This window comes from Acanthochromis polyacanthus, chromosome 10, assembly GCF_021347895.1.
Source record: "Acanthochromis polyacanthus isolate Apoly-LR-REF ecotype Palm Island chromosome 10, KAUST_Apoly_ChrSc, whole genome shotgun sequence".
Taxonomy (NCBI): domain Eukaryota; kingdom Metazoa; phylum Chordata; class Actinopteri; family Pomacentridae; genus Acanthochromis; species Acanthochromis polyacanthus.
In genome coordinates, this window is record NC_067122.1 from 12,223,518 (window position 1) to 12,242,577 (window position 19,060).

The 19,060-nt window shown below is 41.2% G+C and overlaps 1 protein-coding gene across 2 annotated transcripts in view; it reads left to right on the top strand.

The window, feature by feature from the left end:
* atp8a1 (ATPase phospholipid transporting 8A1) overlaps positions 1-19,060 on the top strand; it is a 113,106-nt gene that overhangs the window by 55,717 nt on the left and 38,329 nt on the right. For both annotated transcript variants that reach the window (XM_022199400.2, XM_022199402.2), the window contains 9 exons: positions 1,689-1,761; positions 6,259-6,364; positions 8,343-8,425; positions 9,835-9,884; positions 10,254-10,323; positions 11,177-11,261; positions 12,492-12,631; positions 14,638-14,776; positions 17,441-17,505. In XM_022199400.2, coding sequence (XP_022055092.1) covers positions 1,689-1,761; positions 6,259-6,364; positions 8,343-8,425; positions 9,835-9,884; positions 10,254-10,323; positions 11,177-11,261; positions 12,492-12,631; positions 14,638-14,776; positions 17,441-17,505 — 811 coding nt within the window. The remainder of the gene's footprint in view (positions 1-1,688; positions 1,762-6,258; positions 6,365-8,342; positions 8,426-9,834; positions 9,885-10,253; positions 10,324-11,176; positions 11,262-12,491; positions 12,632-14,637; positions 14,777-17,440; positions 17,506-19,060) is intronic.

The window sequence follows — 19,060 nt, forward strand, 5'->3', positions numbered from 1 at the left end:
CTGAAGCCCATGGGACTAGCGTTTGCATTCTGCTGCACTGTGGTTAATACTTCATTCAACAAATGTCAATACTTTTGGCACACAGCGCTGGCTGTACTATTACCACTTTGAGATCTGGTTTGTGCTGTCAGTCTCAGTGCAAATTAGTTTTACCCAGAGATGAAGATAATTTGGCTGACTAAAAATGAATTTGTAGCTACAGTCAGTGGCGACCCTGTTTTCAACACCTCTGTCCAGTAGGTGATGTTAGAAAAATGACCAGAAAGCATCGACCTTGCTAACCTGCCAACCCACGCAGTGTGTTTTGATTGGTGATATGAACCTCCCTTTGGACCCCCTCTGTTATAACTCACTTACTGCCTTATGTCGTCCATAAAGCAGCTTCACCCTTACAAATAATCTTCAGATATACAGTATTGTGTCGCTGAGTTTTTCATCGGCATGATTGCAGGCTAAAGCCTCAGTGGCACAGTAAATATACTGTATAGTTATGGCATTGTCAATCCGAACTGAACATTAGTATCTTTCTAAAGGTCGACTTCAAGACTGAGCTGTTTAGTTTTTTTTGCAGACATCTAATGACTTAAACACTGAATGAATTTATATGCTTGTGTTTTCCATTTTCTTTGAGCCAATTTCCCAAATGGTGTTTGGTCCTAGCTTCCCAACTGTGTTTATGATTTAGTTGATGATAACTCACTGAATATTTTTGGGGCCTTGCCTGTTGGTAAGATGAAATCAGCAATTTAAGTATGTCAACGTGGCCTCTGCAAAAGTGTAGTGGGTATTCTTTTTTGCAGTTTTTCCTGAGATTTTATGGACAAAATAAATTGGGTAAAACTAAACCAACTGATGACAGCAATTACAGGTAGTGACAGCCCTAGATGAGTCTTGAGGAATAGCTTGTACTTGATGTAATGTTCAGATGCACAATCACAGGCAACTAAAAGCAATTTTTAAAAATGTGAACAGAAATTATGGAAATGTGCCATCTTTAAGAGGCTCTAGTACATTATAGTAGACAATAAAGTGTCTTTCTTTGTTAGTCTTGTTTATTAGCTTATTTAGAAAACTCTCAAATGTTGCTAGAAAGTTATTTCTATGTAAGAAGACATGAGCAAAATAGGCAGCCAACACCATGACTGAGAGTATATAGCCTGAAACAGTATGCCAATGACTGTATGAAGAACACCGATTCAAACTTGTGGGGTTTTATACGTAACAAACTGAGTTAACCAATTGCCATTGACGGGCAGGGTAGAGCTTTTTATATCACTGTCCTTTTTCAGAATTGGTTTCTGGTTCAAACATGTATATCTAAAATAGTTCAGCATTGTGATTTGCTGTTATGTAGCGCAGAATAGTTTCGCAGAGTTATTGATTAGTTATTGAGCTGAAACTGCTGTCAGGAAGTGTTGATGCATTGACATCATAAAGCCACACATTGTAGAGAAAATAACAGTGTGCAGTTGCATCTAATCCATTTTAAGGCAGGAAGGCATTACTTCCATGTATAAAAACTTCTACACAGAGATGACTCTTTAATGACTGGAGAGGGGCTTAATTATTTGTTCCTTACTAGCCTATAGTCTTATTGTCAGGACATCGTGCTCCACTTGGCTGTCAGTGGTACTATAATGTATTCCAGTGTGTTCTGTCGGTTTGATGTCTCCATCTCTTCTTTCCAGGCACAGCACACACTCGTCAGACGAGGCAGGATTTAATGACCCAAGCTTACTGGAAAACCTCCAAAGCAATCATGTAAGTAATGTCAGGGTTCCCTGTCGCCCACCTGTGGTGACTGCTGCCAATCAGGATAAAATTAAGAAGGATTTTGAATCTAATTGTGTGTGGTTGCATAATGCCTTCCTGCCATTTTAAGTGTTGACTGTTTTGACTTGTGTATTGAGTCTTAAAAATGGCAGAACGGCTGTGATGTTTCGTGGCATGCATCTTGTCACATGTTGTGACGAATTTAGACCAAACGACATAACTGAATTTAATATTGGATTGAATAAAACCCTGCTGAGGGCTGGATCACTATTTCCTTACACAGCACTATAAACAAAGGCAAGATCTGACAAGATTTAGACCCCCTTCATCCACTAATTTGCTTATTCGCTGTAAGAAATTCAGGAGATTGAACAAGGAAACGGTCTAAATAAATGCTATCGTATGCATTTGCGGTCATTTCCAGGACTTAAGAGGGAGCGGTAATGTCCACCTGTAGTAATGGGAAGAGTGAAGACTGACTGATTGGCTGTTTGAGTAACTCAGCTGCAGAACAGTGTGGGGGAGGCAGAATGTCACATCCAATTACGTACGGTAGCACCGCCCAGGGAAAGTGGTAATCCCACTGTGATGCTTGCTTTGTTATGACAGCAGAATCTCTACACACATTGAGTTTGTCTAAGATCTGCTCTAGCTTCATACTGATAGCCCCTCACCCCTGCTAATTATGATGCATAACTAACTGCTGTTAAGAAACCGCAATCTCTCTGCATCTTTGGTAGAGATTCTACTCATGATTAATCTGTTGGGCTGCAGTTGTGCTAATGCCTTGTTGAGGTTTCCTAGTCACATTTTGTTTGTGTAGATTCAACAAAGGTTCTGGTGGACCAGCTAACAGACTATTGGCTCTCACAGACATGAGAGCAGGTTTTACGGTTTTATCTGCACAAGAACGTGAATAAGCAAATTTTCCCAAGCATTGAACTATTCCTTTCAATCTAGAAATTGTCACAAGACACTAAATTAAGCGATATATTTCATTTAACACCCGGTGCTCTCACCACACAAACACTTATGGCCATCAGGATGCTTCTTGCTTAACCACTACTAATCCTTATGATTAACAACAGTTTTGCGTGGCTGCAGGCCGTTTGTAGGAGTAATGTTGATACAGTGTTGAGGGAGGATGGCAGACTACAGGAGAAGGGAATTAACAGTACTGACAAAAATAAACATCCCCCCTGGTGCTTTTCATGTTCTCTTGAGTCACTGGACATGTTCTCCGCCTGCAGAGTTCCAGCAGCTTTCGTGGGTGTTTGTTTGCTCACTCGCCCAGGCTCTCTGCTTCTTCGTGCCCTAGCCCTTCAACTTTTTTCCACGCCGGCCATGTCTGAAGTGATGAATGTCTGTCACTGCTGTCGTGACATAGGTTACCCAGGAGTCAGTGGGGGTGATTGCAGGCAGCACAGTATTAGCTGTCACATCTAATTGTGCCATCAGAGCCAAGTTCTGTCTAGGTTAGCACCTTCCTGGATAGCGTACTCACACACTTTTGTACTTCTATTGTTTTGAGGACCCTTAGTGACATGATGCACTCTCTGAACCCTTACGTGAAGTGTTTTAAACTTTTGGAAACATGTTTACTAATATCTGCAAGTTTAGTATGAAGACAGAGCCAGAAAACTTTAGATTAAATACATCAGGGAGATGCATCTATCTCAGGGCCAATATGAAGTTTTAGTAATCAAAGAGACTGCTGATTCATATTTAGAACAGACTTGCACTGTATTGTAGTAAAAATTGAATTTGTGGTGTCAAAATTTAGAACAAATACTGCAAGCTTCAGGACTTCTGTTTACTCAAAAAAGACTCTTTACCATTTTTCCTTCAGTGGTGATTGTCGAGAACACATGATGTATATCAGTCAGATCATGCTGTGGGCGGGACATCTGCTCAGATAGACAAGCATCTTTAAGTTGATATATTTTAACAGTAACAGACAATCAGAATAATAAATGTTAGATTTGAAAATCAACCTCAACAATTGGTTGACCCCTACTAGCATCACCACTAAATCTGCCTTTATAACATACAGTATATTATCTAATGACTTCAATCTAAACATAAGTGTAAACACAACAAGTTGTAGTTTTACAATTACTTCCTGGTTTGACTATTTCATGGCTTGACACCGTTCTGTAACTCCCTAGGGTTTTGTCATCACTGTGGAGTTGCCCGGCTAAAAACAGCACAGAGTTGAAAAATGGCAAAATATGTCTGACTCCATCCCTTTATGTACATTTAACAAAAACCTGCTTCTAACCTGAAACAAAGTTAAACCCTCAAACAGAGGTGGACACAATGTCTGAAAAACTGAAGTACACAACACACACTGATATGTCCTTCAGAGGATACCTGTCAGCAACGGACCAGATTAGCATGCTGCTAGGAGGCAGAGGGGACTGTCACCGCCACCTGGACTGTAATAGACTCTGTATTTTCATTTACAAGAGGCCCTTTGATTTATCCCTCCTCCCTCTTCATTCATTCAACACAGTTTTCACAGTCAACAGAAGGAACCAATTTAATAATACCGTGTGTCGAGTACACCGCTTTTTTTGAGAAGGGGAGGGAAACCGGTTCTTTGGAGCAATCGCTTCATAGCATGGCTCAATCTTACACCTTTATAGTATTATTCATATGAGGTTATGTTTGTAAGAGCTGTTGTATATTTTGTGCGTTACTAAAGGTTTGTGACGGCTGTATTCATAAATGGCTGCTCACAATGATGGCAAACTGGGATTGTGAATACGCTTATTCTGGCCATTGTTAACAAATGTTTGCAGCCAGACTACAGTCGGTATTGTTGCTGCATTATTCAGGCCTGTTGTGGCCCTGGAGGCTGCTGATATCTTTGCCTCAGCTGTGGTCACTGACTACATGCTGGTGGTCGTCCACTCACAGACAAGAGCCTCAGCAGATGTCTGTCTGGGTTTACCCCTTGGCAAGTTAGTCATACTGTTCCCCTCATTAATGTAGAATGCCCTCAGTATATAGGTTAGGCTTTTTTTTTTCATTAACTGAAGCAAGTGCGTGGGATAAAGGGGCACGAGTAAATGTCTGTCAGCAGCTGGCGAGTTCAGTGTGATCCTGTTGGCTTGTTACCAGCAGTCATTTGTCTGGCCAAACCTGACTAGTGAATGCTGAAGCCATGTGTATTTCAGACGGTGACAAACCTCAGGCTGGCGCTGAAATCAAATGGGGATTTAATGGCTCTTTAGACACTAAAGGGTTGAGAATAAATGTGTCCAGTATTGGGTTTTTTGACTGCAAAAAAACCCCCTGTTTCCTTTGAGGAACGCATGTTATATACATTGCATTTATTTACTCTTTCATGTCGCAGTCGCATATTTGAACTGGAGAAGCGAGGTTTAGGCATCAATGACTGTCGTGGAGAACACTTATTTAATACATTTTTAATTAAGTAGGAATGAAAAGTGAGTTTTCTTCAACAAATATTTTAAAATACTGACAATCTGTCTTCCTGTTTACTTAGAGCAATGTGAAGATAACCTGGCAATAGCCAGATTAATAATTGTGTAGTACTTGATAGTACTCCACAATATCAATCTGGGACCGCTCCATGTAAATCCGTTCGGAGGAAAGAGGCACGGATTGGACAATGCAACAGTATGTCCCGCCTCTGACAGGTTTGTTTTTAGCCAATCGCGGGATCTTCACAACGAGCGGAGCCAATTGGGAGATTAAACTCTTACCAAAACCCGTAGGTTCCAGAAATGCGCAAAACTCGTTGTTCTTCCTTCAAAGAACCGATAAGAGATTCAGCTAAAACTGACTTAATAGCAGAATCTACACGATCGTTGTTCTCTGTTGCCATGTTTGTTTTGATCTACTAGCGCTTGGTGTCGTCGTCACACCCGAATATCCCGCCCCACACACAAATACTGCTGCGTGATTGGCCCGAACCAACTTGGCTCTGTACAAACAGTGAATGCGGGAGCGGAGCAAGATGGTTTCTTGAGAGATTTGTGAACTCACAAATATCGCGAGAAATCAACTTTCTGGCAAGGTTAATCTGGAGACACTGTAGCACTGAATGGAGACGGCGATCTGTAAAGTGAAAATGTAGCTAAACAATATTTCCCAAAAACATTGGTTTTATTGTCTAGTTGTATGAGAGGTGTTACACTGAACCTTTCTGATGCAGCATACCCCTTGTATTCACACAATTCACACAAATCAACGGCGCATACCTGTATTTAAGGGAGTCGTCTGGAAATGTGTCTGCATGCTCAATAAATGCAATGACTGCTGTAGCAGATGACGTGTGCCATCTGTCTGTCACATGTACATCAGCTGTGAATCATGTAGGCTGATTATAGTCTGTCATCCGACTTCTCTCTGCCCTTGCATTATCATCATCAAGGTCTTTCTGGTTGTTTTGCTTCTGTTACATGTTTTAAGAAGGAACATTAAAAGTCAAAGCGCCCTTTCCACTTCCTGTAGCCTACAGCTGCAGTTATCCTGGAGTTCATGACCATGATGGCCATCTGTCACACTGCAGTTCCTGAGCGCATGGATGGAAAAATCACCTACCAGGCTGCATCTCCAGGTATGCCACACCTTCTAGTGGAATATAGCTTCTGGATATAATGTATGCTGCGCTGGTATTACTCCAGGAGATGAAGTGTGTTCACACATGATAATTTGGGAACATTGTTATTGGCCAGACTTATACACTACAGTCTATGAGTGCAAAGGTGAGAAACAGAAACCTAAAAAGAGATCCAAATAGCAAATAGGCATTCTTTTTTGCTTCTGTTCATCAAGGCATGATATTGCGGCATGTAGCAGCTTTTTTTTTTTTCATTCTTCACATTGTCCACATGTATGTAGGGGTTTAATTACTGCCAATTTGGACCTCCTGTATGTAACGAAACATGGAGATTTAAAAACTTTACCTCCTGCAACCAAAGAACATTATAGTTTCTGCAGTTTTAACAATAGTAGTCAGATTTCACCAGTAAAGTGCAGATATAGAAGTGATTTTTAAGGATACCTGAGGTTATTGTTCAGATATGAAACACAACAAGTTGTGCACTTTTACTAGTGTGGTCTTAGTACTCTTCCTTACACACACACACACACACACACACACACACACACACACACACACACACACACACACACACACACACACACACACACACACACACACACACTGCAGCTACAAATAGAAAAGAATTAGCTCTTGCAATACTTGTTGCCCTTAGGTGGCATAAGTGTCAAAACTGCAGGAGCTGCTGCTTTTCTGACTTGTCGATGCTGCTCTGCGGCATGTTTATTTGTAATTCCAAACTGCTGCTGAACAAGTGGTCTAGTCCTCTAGGTTCAAAACTGCAGGCCTGAAACTGCAGATCTTAAACTGCTGGTGCTGCAGCTCTGACTGAACCTGTTTCCAGGTGCTTTACATAAATGATGCTGCATGTCCTTTATTTCTCTTTGTTGCAGTGTTTAATTTTCCATGCAGTGACCTCTGTGGCTTAGCAAACGGAACGCACCACAACAGCCTCCAGGCACGGATATTTCATAAAGACATTTATACAATCATGAGGGCACAGGAATCATATTATAAAATGAAATGTCCTGTTTACACAATGCATGGCGTATGTCAGTTTGATTGTTCAAGCCTCACTGTGATCTCTGTCTCACATTCACAGTTGAGTGTAATAGACAGGGACAGCTGTCAGTCAAGGAAACATGCCCTTCAACACGATTCTTTTTAACTCTACAAAATCACCACCATGATCAACATGAGATAAGGTGAAAATTAACAACAATCTAAAAAAAGTTGCCTTTGTAATTACAAAAGAATACAGCATTACCCACACTGGTTTGACCCCTTATGAATATCAGTTGCCTCTAGCAGCAGTGTGTAGATTTCCTGAAAATAAAGGACCATCGTAATGAGCTCAGTCTGCTTAAAGGCACAAATCTGTGATCCAATTGTAAACAAAGAAGTAATTCTCATGAGAAAAATGACTAAAAAGATGGAATTTGAAGCCTCTCTTTTTCCCAGATTCTCTTTTAGTGTACAGTGGAATGCATGTTAATTTAGAGCTGTTAATGTTTTCGGATGCTTTTCACTACACTACACATCCATAATGTTTTCACAGAATTGCAACGCCACTGCTTTTCATCTTCATTTTGCTGTTCATAAGAGAGATGACTTTTTTGCCTGATTGCTTAGAACAATCATGGTCTCTTGGAGCTTTGGGGTTTGAGGCAGTTTAGGGAATGGCTGCAGAGAGAAAGCTAGTTAAGTGAACTGTAAAAAACAAGTAGAGAGCTTTTTCTCGCCCTGCAGCATCCTCATCCAAGCTGTAGCATAGGTTACCTGCTCCACAGCATTCAGTCGCTGCCCTCATTGTGAAAATGTGTCAGTGAACACGGTTTATTCACCAATTGGGAAATAGGTTCTTATCATGAATGTCAGGTTTGAATTTCAGGTTATGTTGCGTTTGTTGAGCGTCTGTGTGGTTGTACATTTGTGCTTATCTGTAACATTGTGTTTTCTTTTTGCTTTCAAGATGAAGGAGCTCTGGTGAGAGCAGCACAAAACCTTGGCTTTGTGTTTTCTGGTCGGACTCCAGACAGCGTCATTGTGGAAATGGTGAGTTGGACTAGACTAGTTTAATGAAAGGCATGCAAGCTGCTGTACTGATAGATGGATCTACTTCATCTTTAATCCTGCGTCGTGGTGGTCTAGTGGGTCCTCAAACACGAAAAAAAGACAGTTTGTAAGACTATGGCCTGAGACACTGATGAATGTGTGATAATAATGACCAGGATATGAGCTCAATCCAAATGAAGAACTGCCTTTCTAAGCTATGCTGATGTCTCGCATTTAAAAAAAATATGCTTTTACTTTTATCTTAAAGTGGTTTTGACCATTTTCTCCGGCCATTTAACAAAAAAAGTGTATATTTAAAAAAAAATGCACCTATGTGCTTTCTTGTTTTGATTTGTGCCGCTCTCATGACTGTACAGTATGTATGAAGCTTAGCCTTGAAGAAAGACTGGAAAATGATGGAAACAAGTTTGCCAGGTTTTGTCCAAAGGCATCAAAATACATTCTAAATTCATGACCCAAAGCACTCAGCAGAGACTCCAGGAAGTTATTGAAGAAACAGCCAGGCACCGAACCCCAATAAAAACTAAAACTGCTATTGTGTCTTTACCCTCATGACTGGATTACATAGAGATAGGGGACAAAACATGTTGATTGAGACTGTGAAAGTTTTTGTTCTTTGTACCTCTGGACTCTACTTTGGCCTGTTGTTTCCCCTTTGTTTTCCAGTTTTTATGATAAGCTAAACGAACATAACCAGCTGCTGGTTCCAGCTACATATTTATCATAGAGGCCCAATTATTTTTCCATGAAGTTGTACGGTTTCTACAATCAGTAAATTGGCTCCAGGCAGTAAATTAAGTAATTAATGAACAATTTTGTTGTTTTGCCAAGATGTTCCAAAACAGACCGTGAGCTAAAACTAATATACATGAATCAGTTTGTATTCACTTGGGCCACAGTAATGGAAATGACTAATGCCAAACTTGCTGTGATTACATCTTGAGCTGATGCAGCGTGTCCTCTCCAAAGCTGAGGTCAGCCATCCTGTTGTTTCCTTAATTGGCTAACCTTATGATTGCACTCAAAGAGCCTGAGGTGGAAAGGCCACAACCGTTTTCATTTTTTTCCCTTCTGGTCAGAACATCTCGTTTCCAAGACCTTGGTCCAATTTCTTAATCTTTATTAGACCTTCTAAAGCTCTCAGCATCTACTTAATCACTCTGTCTTGTACCTGGCGGTCTCTACAATTAGGGAAGTTAATTGAATTTTACCTTGTTATTCTCCCTCCATCAGCTCAGTGCAGGCAACTGATAAACACATTTAAAGTGCAATTAAGGCTGATTGGAGGAGGATGGTGGGGTTGGCTTGTGCTACTTAAGATAACTTGTCTCAGAAGACTGAGGTGTCTCCTTTTAGAGTATGTTAACTTGCGTGTCTCTTTGATTTAGCTCGGAACAGAGGAAAAGTATGAACTGCTTCATGTGCTGGAGTTTACAAGGTACTTTTTTGATAAGTTATTTTTATTACTAATTATTTTCAGAATGCTTAGTAGTTTGATGACCATATGAACTATACATGAACATAAATACATTTGATCCTTAGAAGTATTTTATCAAGAATGCATCAACTTTTTTGTACCCTTGTGATTTGTGCTAATTAATTGTGTGACTGAGGTGTGACATCTTGTTACCACTCCTTTGATTTTTATTTTTTTTGTTCCAGCAGTCTAATGCTAGCTCAAACAGTATGTCATAATTTGCTGTAGTGGCGGTAACACCTTGTAATGTGATTTCTCTCACTTGCTTTCTCTCCTTTATTCCACCTTCTTCTTCTCTCTTACTCTCTTGCTTGACGTTTTGTCTCCTAGTGCGAGGAAGAGGATGTCAGTCATCATGCGCACCCCATCTGGGAGGATCCGCCTCTACTGCAAAGGAGCTGTGAGTGTCTGTCTCTCTCCATGGCAACGCATGACAGCCCATCACCATCACTGCCGCACACACAATTGCCGAACGCTCTTCTCCCCTTATTGCCTCCTGTTCATGTCAGGAAATCTTTTCAACGAGCAGCAGGATAAAGAAAGATCACTGCATTTCACTCCACACATGTACCTCTCTGCAAAATAACAGACACACCAACATTTTGTTTCATATGACAACAATCAGCTGCCAGACTAGCTGCAATTCATGCTAGATCAAGTATCTAGACCCTCCTGGATTTGTACAATATTGTACACTCAAAATAAAACCGTATTTACTGTGTCATGACCATGTTTCTCTGTATTCTGGTAGGACCTCAGCTCATAATTGAGAGTAAATTATGTGTAGTTAGCCTTGTTGGGATTATCAATTATTTATAACTGCTGGATTCAAGATTATTAATATATATATATTAAAGTCCGTTAACATCGAGTTTAGTGGTTATGAAACAAATGTCGAATTTTCCATGTGCTTGTGTTTTCACTTAACAGACTGTTTTTTTCAGTGTGATTCTAACCTCACTGAACATTTACATCATTGAATTGCTGAAAACATGTACTACTTAATTACCAAAACTGAATGTTTTATCCATTATTGGTTCAGATACATTTGTCATTTATTGCTCTTAAAAGCACATGATTATATTGGGACAAATAGCTACAAGGCCATTTGTATTTTAATTTAAACACAGTGCTTCTCATAAGGGCTGCATCCAGCTTGAGAACTGCATTTGCAAAGTAGCTCCAGGAGTCCAGGAGGTTGCTTTCTTTCCTTCCTGGGTGTCTGTAACCAAAGCGTGTTTGTTTCCCCTCAGGACACAGTGATCTATGATCGTCTGGCAGACAGCTCGAGGTACAAAGAGATCACGTTGAAGCACCTGGAGCAGTTTGCCACTGAGGGTGAGTGGACAAACATCGCCCCCTGTCTGCCAAAACTAAAGCATCTTTTAGGATGCTTCCACCATACTGTATCTGCGTTTGTTTATTTCTGGTCCTAATCGTCAACCTGATTCTCTGTTGAAGGAACAGAACAAGTTTTGTCTCCCCAAGAGGTTTTCCTCCTATGTCACTATTTAGTGAGTCATTTCAGGAACATTAGCATGAGGCAGTGGAGGTGAAGGAAACGACACCACTTTCTTCTTGTTCTTGTTCATACTGCCCCCTTGTGAGACACCAGAAAAATGATGTCACTTGAAATATTTGATCTTGTCCAAATATAGCATTCAGGACAGATTGTGAAGATCTTCAGTCACTGAAGTGGTATGAGCTGAAAAGGCAACATCCTTAGGCGTTCCAGAGAAATAACTGACTGCATTAAATGATTTTAGCATTATGGAAGAATTTATCACTTGTTTGAAATTTGGACTTTCAACTCATTTATGTTCAGAAGAACTATAAAGCCAACGTAGTGACACAGAGCACGTATATTATGTATGTGCTACTGAAATTCTGGCTGGTCAAATAGTCTCAGAATTTTTCCATGTAAGATGCTTTGAGGACTAGATATGTGGAGGATAAAAAATGTCTTGTTTGGTTGGTTCTTCTGCATTAATAATGATCTAACTATAAACTTTGTGATATGCAGTTATTATGTTAGCCATGCTTTTCTTTTTCTCAAGTGGCTGGTAGTTTATTTGTCAGGGACTTTTTTGATTAAAAACAGCAAGAAAAAGAAATCATTTAAATAGATTTGGCGTAGGTAGCCAAATTCAATGTTATTCCTGTCCAAGTATTCAAAGAGGCATCCTGAAAATAGCATAAAAGTACCATATCCTTCACAATTAATAAATACAGCCACCTAAATGCGTATACAAAAGTACACATCCATCCCCAAATACAGCACTGTAACACTGTAGCCTCATGGTGGTAGTGGTTATTCTGTGTGATGTTCTACATGGCAACCACCCACCCACCCAATTCTTTCAGAAGGCCAGGATTGATGATTTAATTTACTTCACCTGCACAGTGAGGATGTCAGCAACACTTACCCTACGTAGATGTATCTGACTGACATGCTTGATACAAACTGCAGAGCTCAGTCTAGTCAGCATAGCAAGGTTTCTAAATGCTAAATAGTCAGAAGCCATGACATTTGACCCAAGTGTTGCCATGCTCTTTTTAATCTTCCAGGCCTGCGCACCCTGTGCTTTGCGGTGGCAGACATCAGCGAGTCGTCCTATCAGCAGTGGCAGGAGCTCCACCACAGAGCCTGCACCTCCCTGCAGAACAGAGCCCTGAAACTGGAGGAGAGCTACGAACTGATAGAGAAGGTTTGCTATGACATTGTTTTGTCCCCTGAACTAAACATTTTACTCGCTCGTTCTATTGTTCTATCAGACATTTCATTGTAAAATCCAGCGAACTTGACAAATGAGAGGCAGCTCTTCTTCTGAGTCACGCTGCATTTACTTAATGAACGGGACTTCATGCACATCATCGTTTTGGTAGGCTCGTGCAGAAAAATCAAACTCGGCAGAAACTCAAGTGTAACTAATGGGAAAAGTAATCATGCCTGGAAACATTCAAATGTTCAAAAGTGTGTGCATTCTTGTGAGGGAGTTTCAAGGTTTCTGCAGCAGGTAGATTTGGTTTTTCCTGTGAGGTGGGTCTGTGTGGAATCGTTAGTCAAACACAGGAAGCCACAGCTGTAAATCAGCGACTTGGCATGTTCTTCGTGGCTGCTGCTGGCTGCCCAAAACAAATGGAGGCAATCAATCATGGAATAAATATAAAAGCTTTCAGAAAGGAAAATGTAATGTGCATTGCCTAATTAGAAGAGTGTGGCACTGCTGCTCCCAGGGTTTGGGGTTCATTGCTGCTCGGGGCCACCCGCACTTCAAAATGAACACAGTGAGACCACAGGGGGGCACAATGGAGTTGCAGTGAAAATTTAAGGTCTGACATTCCAACAGTGAGTGGAATCAGTCATCTGAAGTGACTTGTTCAAATCATTTTTCAGCTAAAATGCTTTAATTTGATTACTTTCAATGTAGAAACATAAAAAAATCCTTGATGGGAAGTAGATTTTGATAAAAATACAATTCTAGTTATTTGTCTTGTGTTGGACAGCTGCTACGTTTTTAATAACTAAGTCTCCAGTAGATCGTCACTTTTACAAACTAATGATGATTTTCAGTAGTTTTGTGTCAAAAGCTTGATTAGTGAAAACCTGATGTAATCTTTCAGTTAAGTGACTGTAGGATTTTTACTCTTATATTATTTTTCTCTGCTGAATATCAGATGAAAGTGAACTGCTTCATGCAGGAAAAATTCCTCATTGACTTTACTGATTGTTTTAAGCTTCAATTTTGGGTTTTCTGGTCTGCTTGCACTGAAGCTTGGCCATCTACCAGTAAGTTAACAGAATTTTCCAGGAAGATCATCATGAGGCCAGTGTTACCGTTTTGTGCAACAGATCACTCTGTTTTCTACACTGCAGCCCTTGATTATAAAGTTCTAACTTCTCTTTTTACACATTAGAGAGTGTGACATTGATTTAGTGTTGTAAGAGGTACTTTCCAAGAGCTGTATTTACCCTTCACTGCAAATGTAACTCTCAAATGTAGGTTCACTTCCCAAAACCAGACAAAATATACCAACATTTGGCTTATCACTCAGTGTTATGGTTCCTCTCTGGTTAGGGCTTGAATTTCTGATCCAAGCGCTTCTCATATCACGATCCACAGAGAGTGCCTTAAACAACAACCACTGGAACAATGGAACGATTCACATCAAAAAGACAAATGAGGACTCCGTAGATATGAACATGTTCTTCCCCAGGCTGAGTTTTCTGTGCTGTGTGGTTCCCATTGATTAGAGAGAACTGGGCCACAGACGTGCAGGCAGCAGGGCTCGAGTCACAAGTGAAAGAGCTTCCCCAGCCTTTCCTCCTGTCTCCCTTCTACCCCTGGGTCTTGTCAAATATATGGCGCTGTGATGGGCCCGTACAAGCCCACAACCAGCCCCAAAGAACCACAGAGTTTCCTGGGAAAAACACCGACCGTATTTTGTGGGCGAGCTTGTGTGGGAGAGATTGTATCTATAGAGGCACACACATGAACACACACAGGGCACAGTAACTGATCCAAAACCCCTTAAGCCCGTGGTGGGTTTTCTGGGTGATAAACAAGAGCAGCTGATGAGGGGAAAAATGCAAGTGAGTGAGTGACACAAGCCCGGCCCAGATGTTTGTCTGACACATGATGTTTTAAAGGCCTTCCTCTGTTTTGGTCCCAACTTGCTGACTCTTTTTTTTTACTGACTTTCTGTGCTGTAGAACCTGCAGCTCCTGGGCGCCACGGCGATAGAGGACAAGCTCCAAGATAAGGTGCCTGAGACCATTGAGACTCTAATGAAGGCTGACATCAAGATCTGGATCCTGACTGGAGACAAACAAGAAACGGCCATCAACATTGGTGAGCAATGACTGTAGAGCCTTTAAACTTCAGGTTTTATACAGATGTTGATCAGGCAAAGTGTCATGATGTTTTATGGCTAAAAGTTTTAGTAGTAATACTAATACTGGTGCAGTTCTTTAACAACTTGTGCTAGGGGATGTGCCTTTTAAAATGCTTCCTTTCACATAGAGGACAAACCTCAAAAACATTAAGCTGAGCTCTGCTACCAGCTGTCGAACAGATTGATGCTGTAACTGCAGAAACTGAGTTACCTATGAATGTAAAAGCTGTGTTTTTTAATCAGTCCGTCATAAGATGCTCTCGCCTTGTTTGTGCACTTGCTCCCAAAACAAAACAAAAAGTCTGTGGTGAACCTGATCTGTGCTCAGCTATGATGTATGCCAGCCTCTTACAGGTACTGAAGTTGTAGTTGCAGTCATTCTTCACCCAGCAAGACAAACTACTGACAAGCTGAATGTTTCTCTGTCTCACACATCTAGCAAAAGCATCTGTCGCAGAACACCGGATGATGTATGAGCCCCCTGCACTGACATGAAATAAATAACATGCATATGTACACAAGCCGGCACCTCTCGCGTATCTAGCTCTCCCACAGGTTTTAGTCTGGCAGATGTTATCAGAAAGGTGAATGACGAACGCTGCCAGATCATTTCACTTCATTTTCCTCCTCCTTAAACGGCCCCGACATTACACTTTTTAGATGTGGGGTAAACACCACAAATAGATCAACTCAGAGTGCAGCCAACTCTGTAACATGTAGTTCAGAAAAATAGATATCAAAAGTGCCTCCGTTTGTGGCTGTACCTACCACTGCAGCCCGACTGAATCAGCCCTTTGTGCCCACCGTGCCCAGATGTGAAGGGGCTCAGCAGAAACTCGTGCTCACTGGAAGTATTTTTACAGGTCCGCTTTTTGACTGAGTTGCTCTGTAAAAACTCTGCTCAATATTGACTTTGTTTTTTACTATTTTCCTCACTGAAAAACGATCCCCATTGCCAGGGTTAACGGTTCACCTTTTGCCAAATTTGACCGATGAATTCAGCTCAGGACATTTAGATTTATACTGAGGTGGCCTAAACCACCCATATGCCTCTTTTGGTATAAGTTTTTCAGTATACATGCTGTTGATTTTATGTATTAAATTATTCACTAAAATGTTTGTTTACCAAGCATGGAGACTGCCTGTGTCTCTTAAGCCTGAAATACCATGACATAATGTAAAGTAACTACTCTGAAGCGTGTGTTTGGCTGCCTGAGGAAAGAGCAATGTTTGCTCTGGGACACACTCGCAGTCCTGTAAGCTGTTGGTTGAGGGGAGTCATATGTACGTAATGCTCAAGACAGGTATGAGCCAAAACTTAGTGAAAGGAGCGAGCCTGCAACGCTGCTCACTTTACTAATGTGCTGTTAAGTTTGGCCAGAGGGTGCATCATCCCCTTACGCAAAGAGACATAAAGAGTAAACATAATTACTTATCTGCTCACACAAATATGAGCTTCCATTATGCCTGCCTTTCCATCTTACTTTTCTACCAGGCCAGCATTCTTCGTGCCTCCCAAAGTCATCGTCGGCATGTTATCCATTTTGAGGGCCTTCTGTGGCTAAAATTTGTATCTTTAATTATTGCTCCCAACATCCCTGATTACTGTGACATAAGTGTCGTCGTTACACATTCCTCCAGTCCTGTGGGAGCTGTGTTTAGTTCCGCCTGAGATGGAGAAAGGCCAGGAATGTAACTTTGGTGAAATTTTTTTTTGAAAAAAAAGGGGGCAGTCAAATGAGCTCAAGGTAAACACATTAAGCGGAAGGGCTGTGGCAGGAATCGACAAGGGGGGAAGGGACACAGTGTTGAGATGGGGAGACATTTTCCACACATTGGCAAATTTTTGGACGTTTGCACCTTTGCACTTAAGAAAACAATCTGGCAGAACCCAGACCCCAACCCTGTTTGGTTTTGACTCTGGAGGTGAAACTTACTCATTTCCTCTGTGTGTGTGTGTACTTGTGTGTGCACTATTGTGCTCCACTGTGTGTTTTTGAGTGTTTTCTATATAATCCTATCTCAGTTTCACTCATAGAAAATGCCACCCATGTATTCACAAAACACAGGCTTTGTGGTAACTCCCTTAAAGAAACTAAAATCTCTTTCCAGACAGAAGCAAAGTGTTGAAGCCCACAAATATTCGTGTGGTTATGCCACAGATGGCCGCCTTTTCATGCAGCCGCAGCACTACACTGAAGGCTTCAGTCCTGGCTCACGAAACATTTCTGTTTTCCCCAATGGGAGGCTGCTTCTACCACCTTGCTGGTGACCCTGAGCATCTGTCCCAGCCAAGAGCTGAGAGAAAAGCTCCCCAGAGAGCCATGTTGGGTAACTCAGAGTTGTAACTGCCTATTAAAACAGGAAACTGACATACTCTTGTAAACCAAACTCATTAGTCATGTCCTGAGACACCGGCTCTGAGCTGTAACATTTTAATTGGTGTCCCTTAAAATTTTGTATCGCTCGTTTGACTTTGTTTTCTCTCTTTTGGTCTTTGTTTTATCTCTTTAATGTGTGTGTATGTCTGTTTGGGCCCCAACCTCATCCGGTGTCACATCGCTAAATGAGAGAGAACTAAAACTAAACTTTCATCCTTTATATTTTCTGTTTCACTGCAGGACATTCCTGCAAACTACTGACCAAGAACATGGGCATGCTCGTGATCAATGAAGACACACTCGATGTAAGTATACAAATGATTAAACTTCCTTTTGGAGAAAACTAACGATGTAACTGAAATATGTAAAGCTCATCATCTTTTACTAAAACGGTAGCTTCCTTTAGTCTATGCATCTAGCTGAAGTAGGATTCAATTCCTTTGTTAAAATGCTAAAGGTAAAAGTAGTGTAGCGGTGAACTGGCTCATGCGCTTGTGATGCCTGCAATTCATATCAGTATGTCTGCATCTGCAGTGAAGATGTATCATCGTCAGAGGTCAACGAGGCTAACAAGAGCTGAATACATTTAAATAATTTCAGTGAACGGTACTCTTGCATACAAGTGTCATTCATGCTAATGCTGTGGCAGATTTTATTCAAAATATAGAACAGTATCTTAGATCAATCAGCAATTCTTCCACAAAGCTGTGCACAAGTTAAAGCAGTTACTAAGACATAGTTTTGAATATTCCTCTTAAGGACAAAAATATCATGTGGAGACATCTTGAAGTATAATAATCCCCTCGTGTCCTCACTCAATCCCTGTGAAAAAGAACTGTCTTGAAGCTGAAAGAATGAGGCCACAGGGAAGCTTCCACATAAAACCACCACACATCCTGAAATCTGCATTCAGCGTCTTTGAGACACCCAGCAGAGAAGTCTGTTGACCCCCTGGCAGGAGAGCCTTGTCTGTTGTTTCTGCGATTGAAAAGGGCAAGTCCCTGCACTTCCAAGCAGGAGAAAGCTAAGCATAGGAGCCACAGATGGAGAAGAAACTCAACTGGGTTTAGTTTGTCGGACAAGAAGGAGGAAATGGCGAGAAGAAGTGGACGAAGGAGGGGGAAGCAGCAGGGGGGTGTTAAGGGGTGATGACGGACTGCCTTCACTCTGTCAGCCAGTCGTTAAGCGTGATAAATGGAGTAGAGGTAGAAATTTGGGCTCGGTGCATTCATAAAGCACACGGACCAGCGCTTTGAAATGTCAGCTCCCATTCTGCTGTGGTTGAACAGATGCTTACACAAGGCAGTTTGTTAAAACGCAAAGGGAGAAACCTCTCCACCAAGACTGACCGGCCACAGTGAACAGAGGGCCAGGCAACAGGGCTGGTTGTTCTGAGCGCTCTCGTGCTGTGAAAGAAAGTAATTGGAGCATGTCTTCCTTCGTTGCCGTTTAGAAATGATTATCAAAGGGAGGACAAAGTTCTTGACATCTCCTGTACTAAATCTTACTTGAACTGAAATTCCCAAAGTGAAACTCTGTCTCCAAGGTAGGATTAGATCATCTTGAAAAGCTTTATCTTCCAGTCAGCGTGTTTTATCATTTTGAGAACAAAAAGCGCTTTTTAACCATTAGTACATTAATCTTTAGTAAACACAAGTTACAGATGGATGGGTCTAATTATTTTAGTTTTTTTTAAAGGGAAATGCATTTGAAAGATCTATTTTGTTGCACAAACATGGTCATGCTTAGGTGTTCTTTAAGTGACATATGTGTCCACAGTATGTGTCCATACAGACTTCTAAGGTAGAACATCCCCTTTTTGGGGGCCTCAGAGTCTAAGACAGATGATGACATTACATC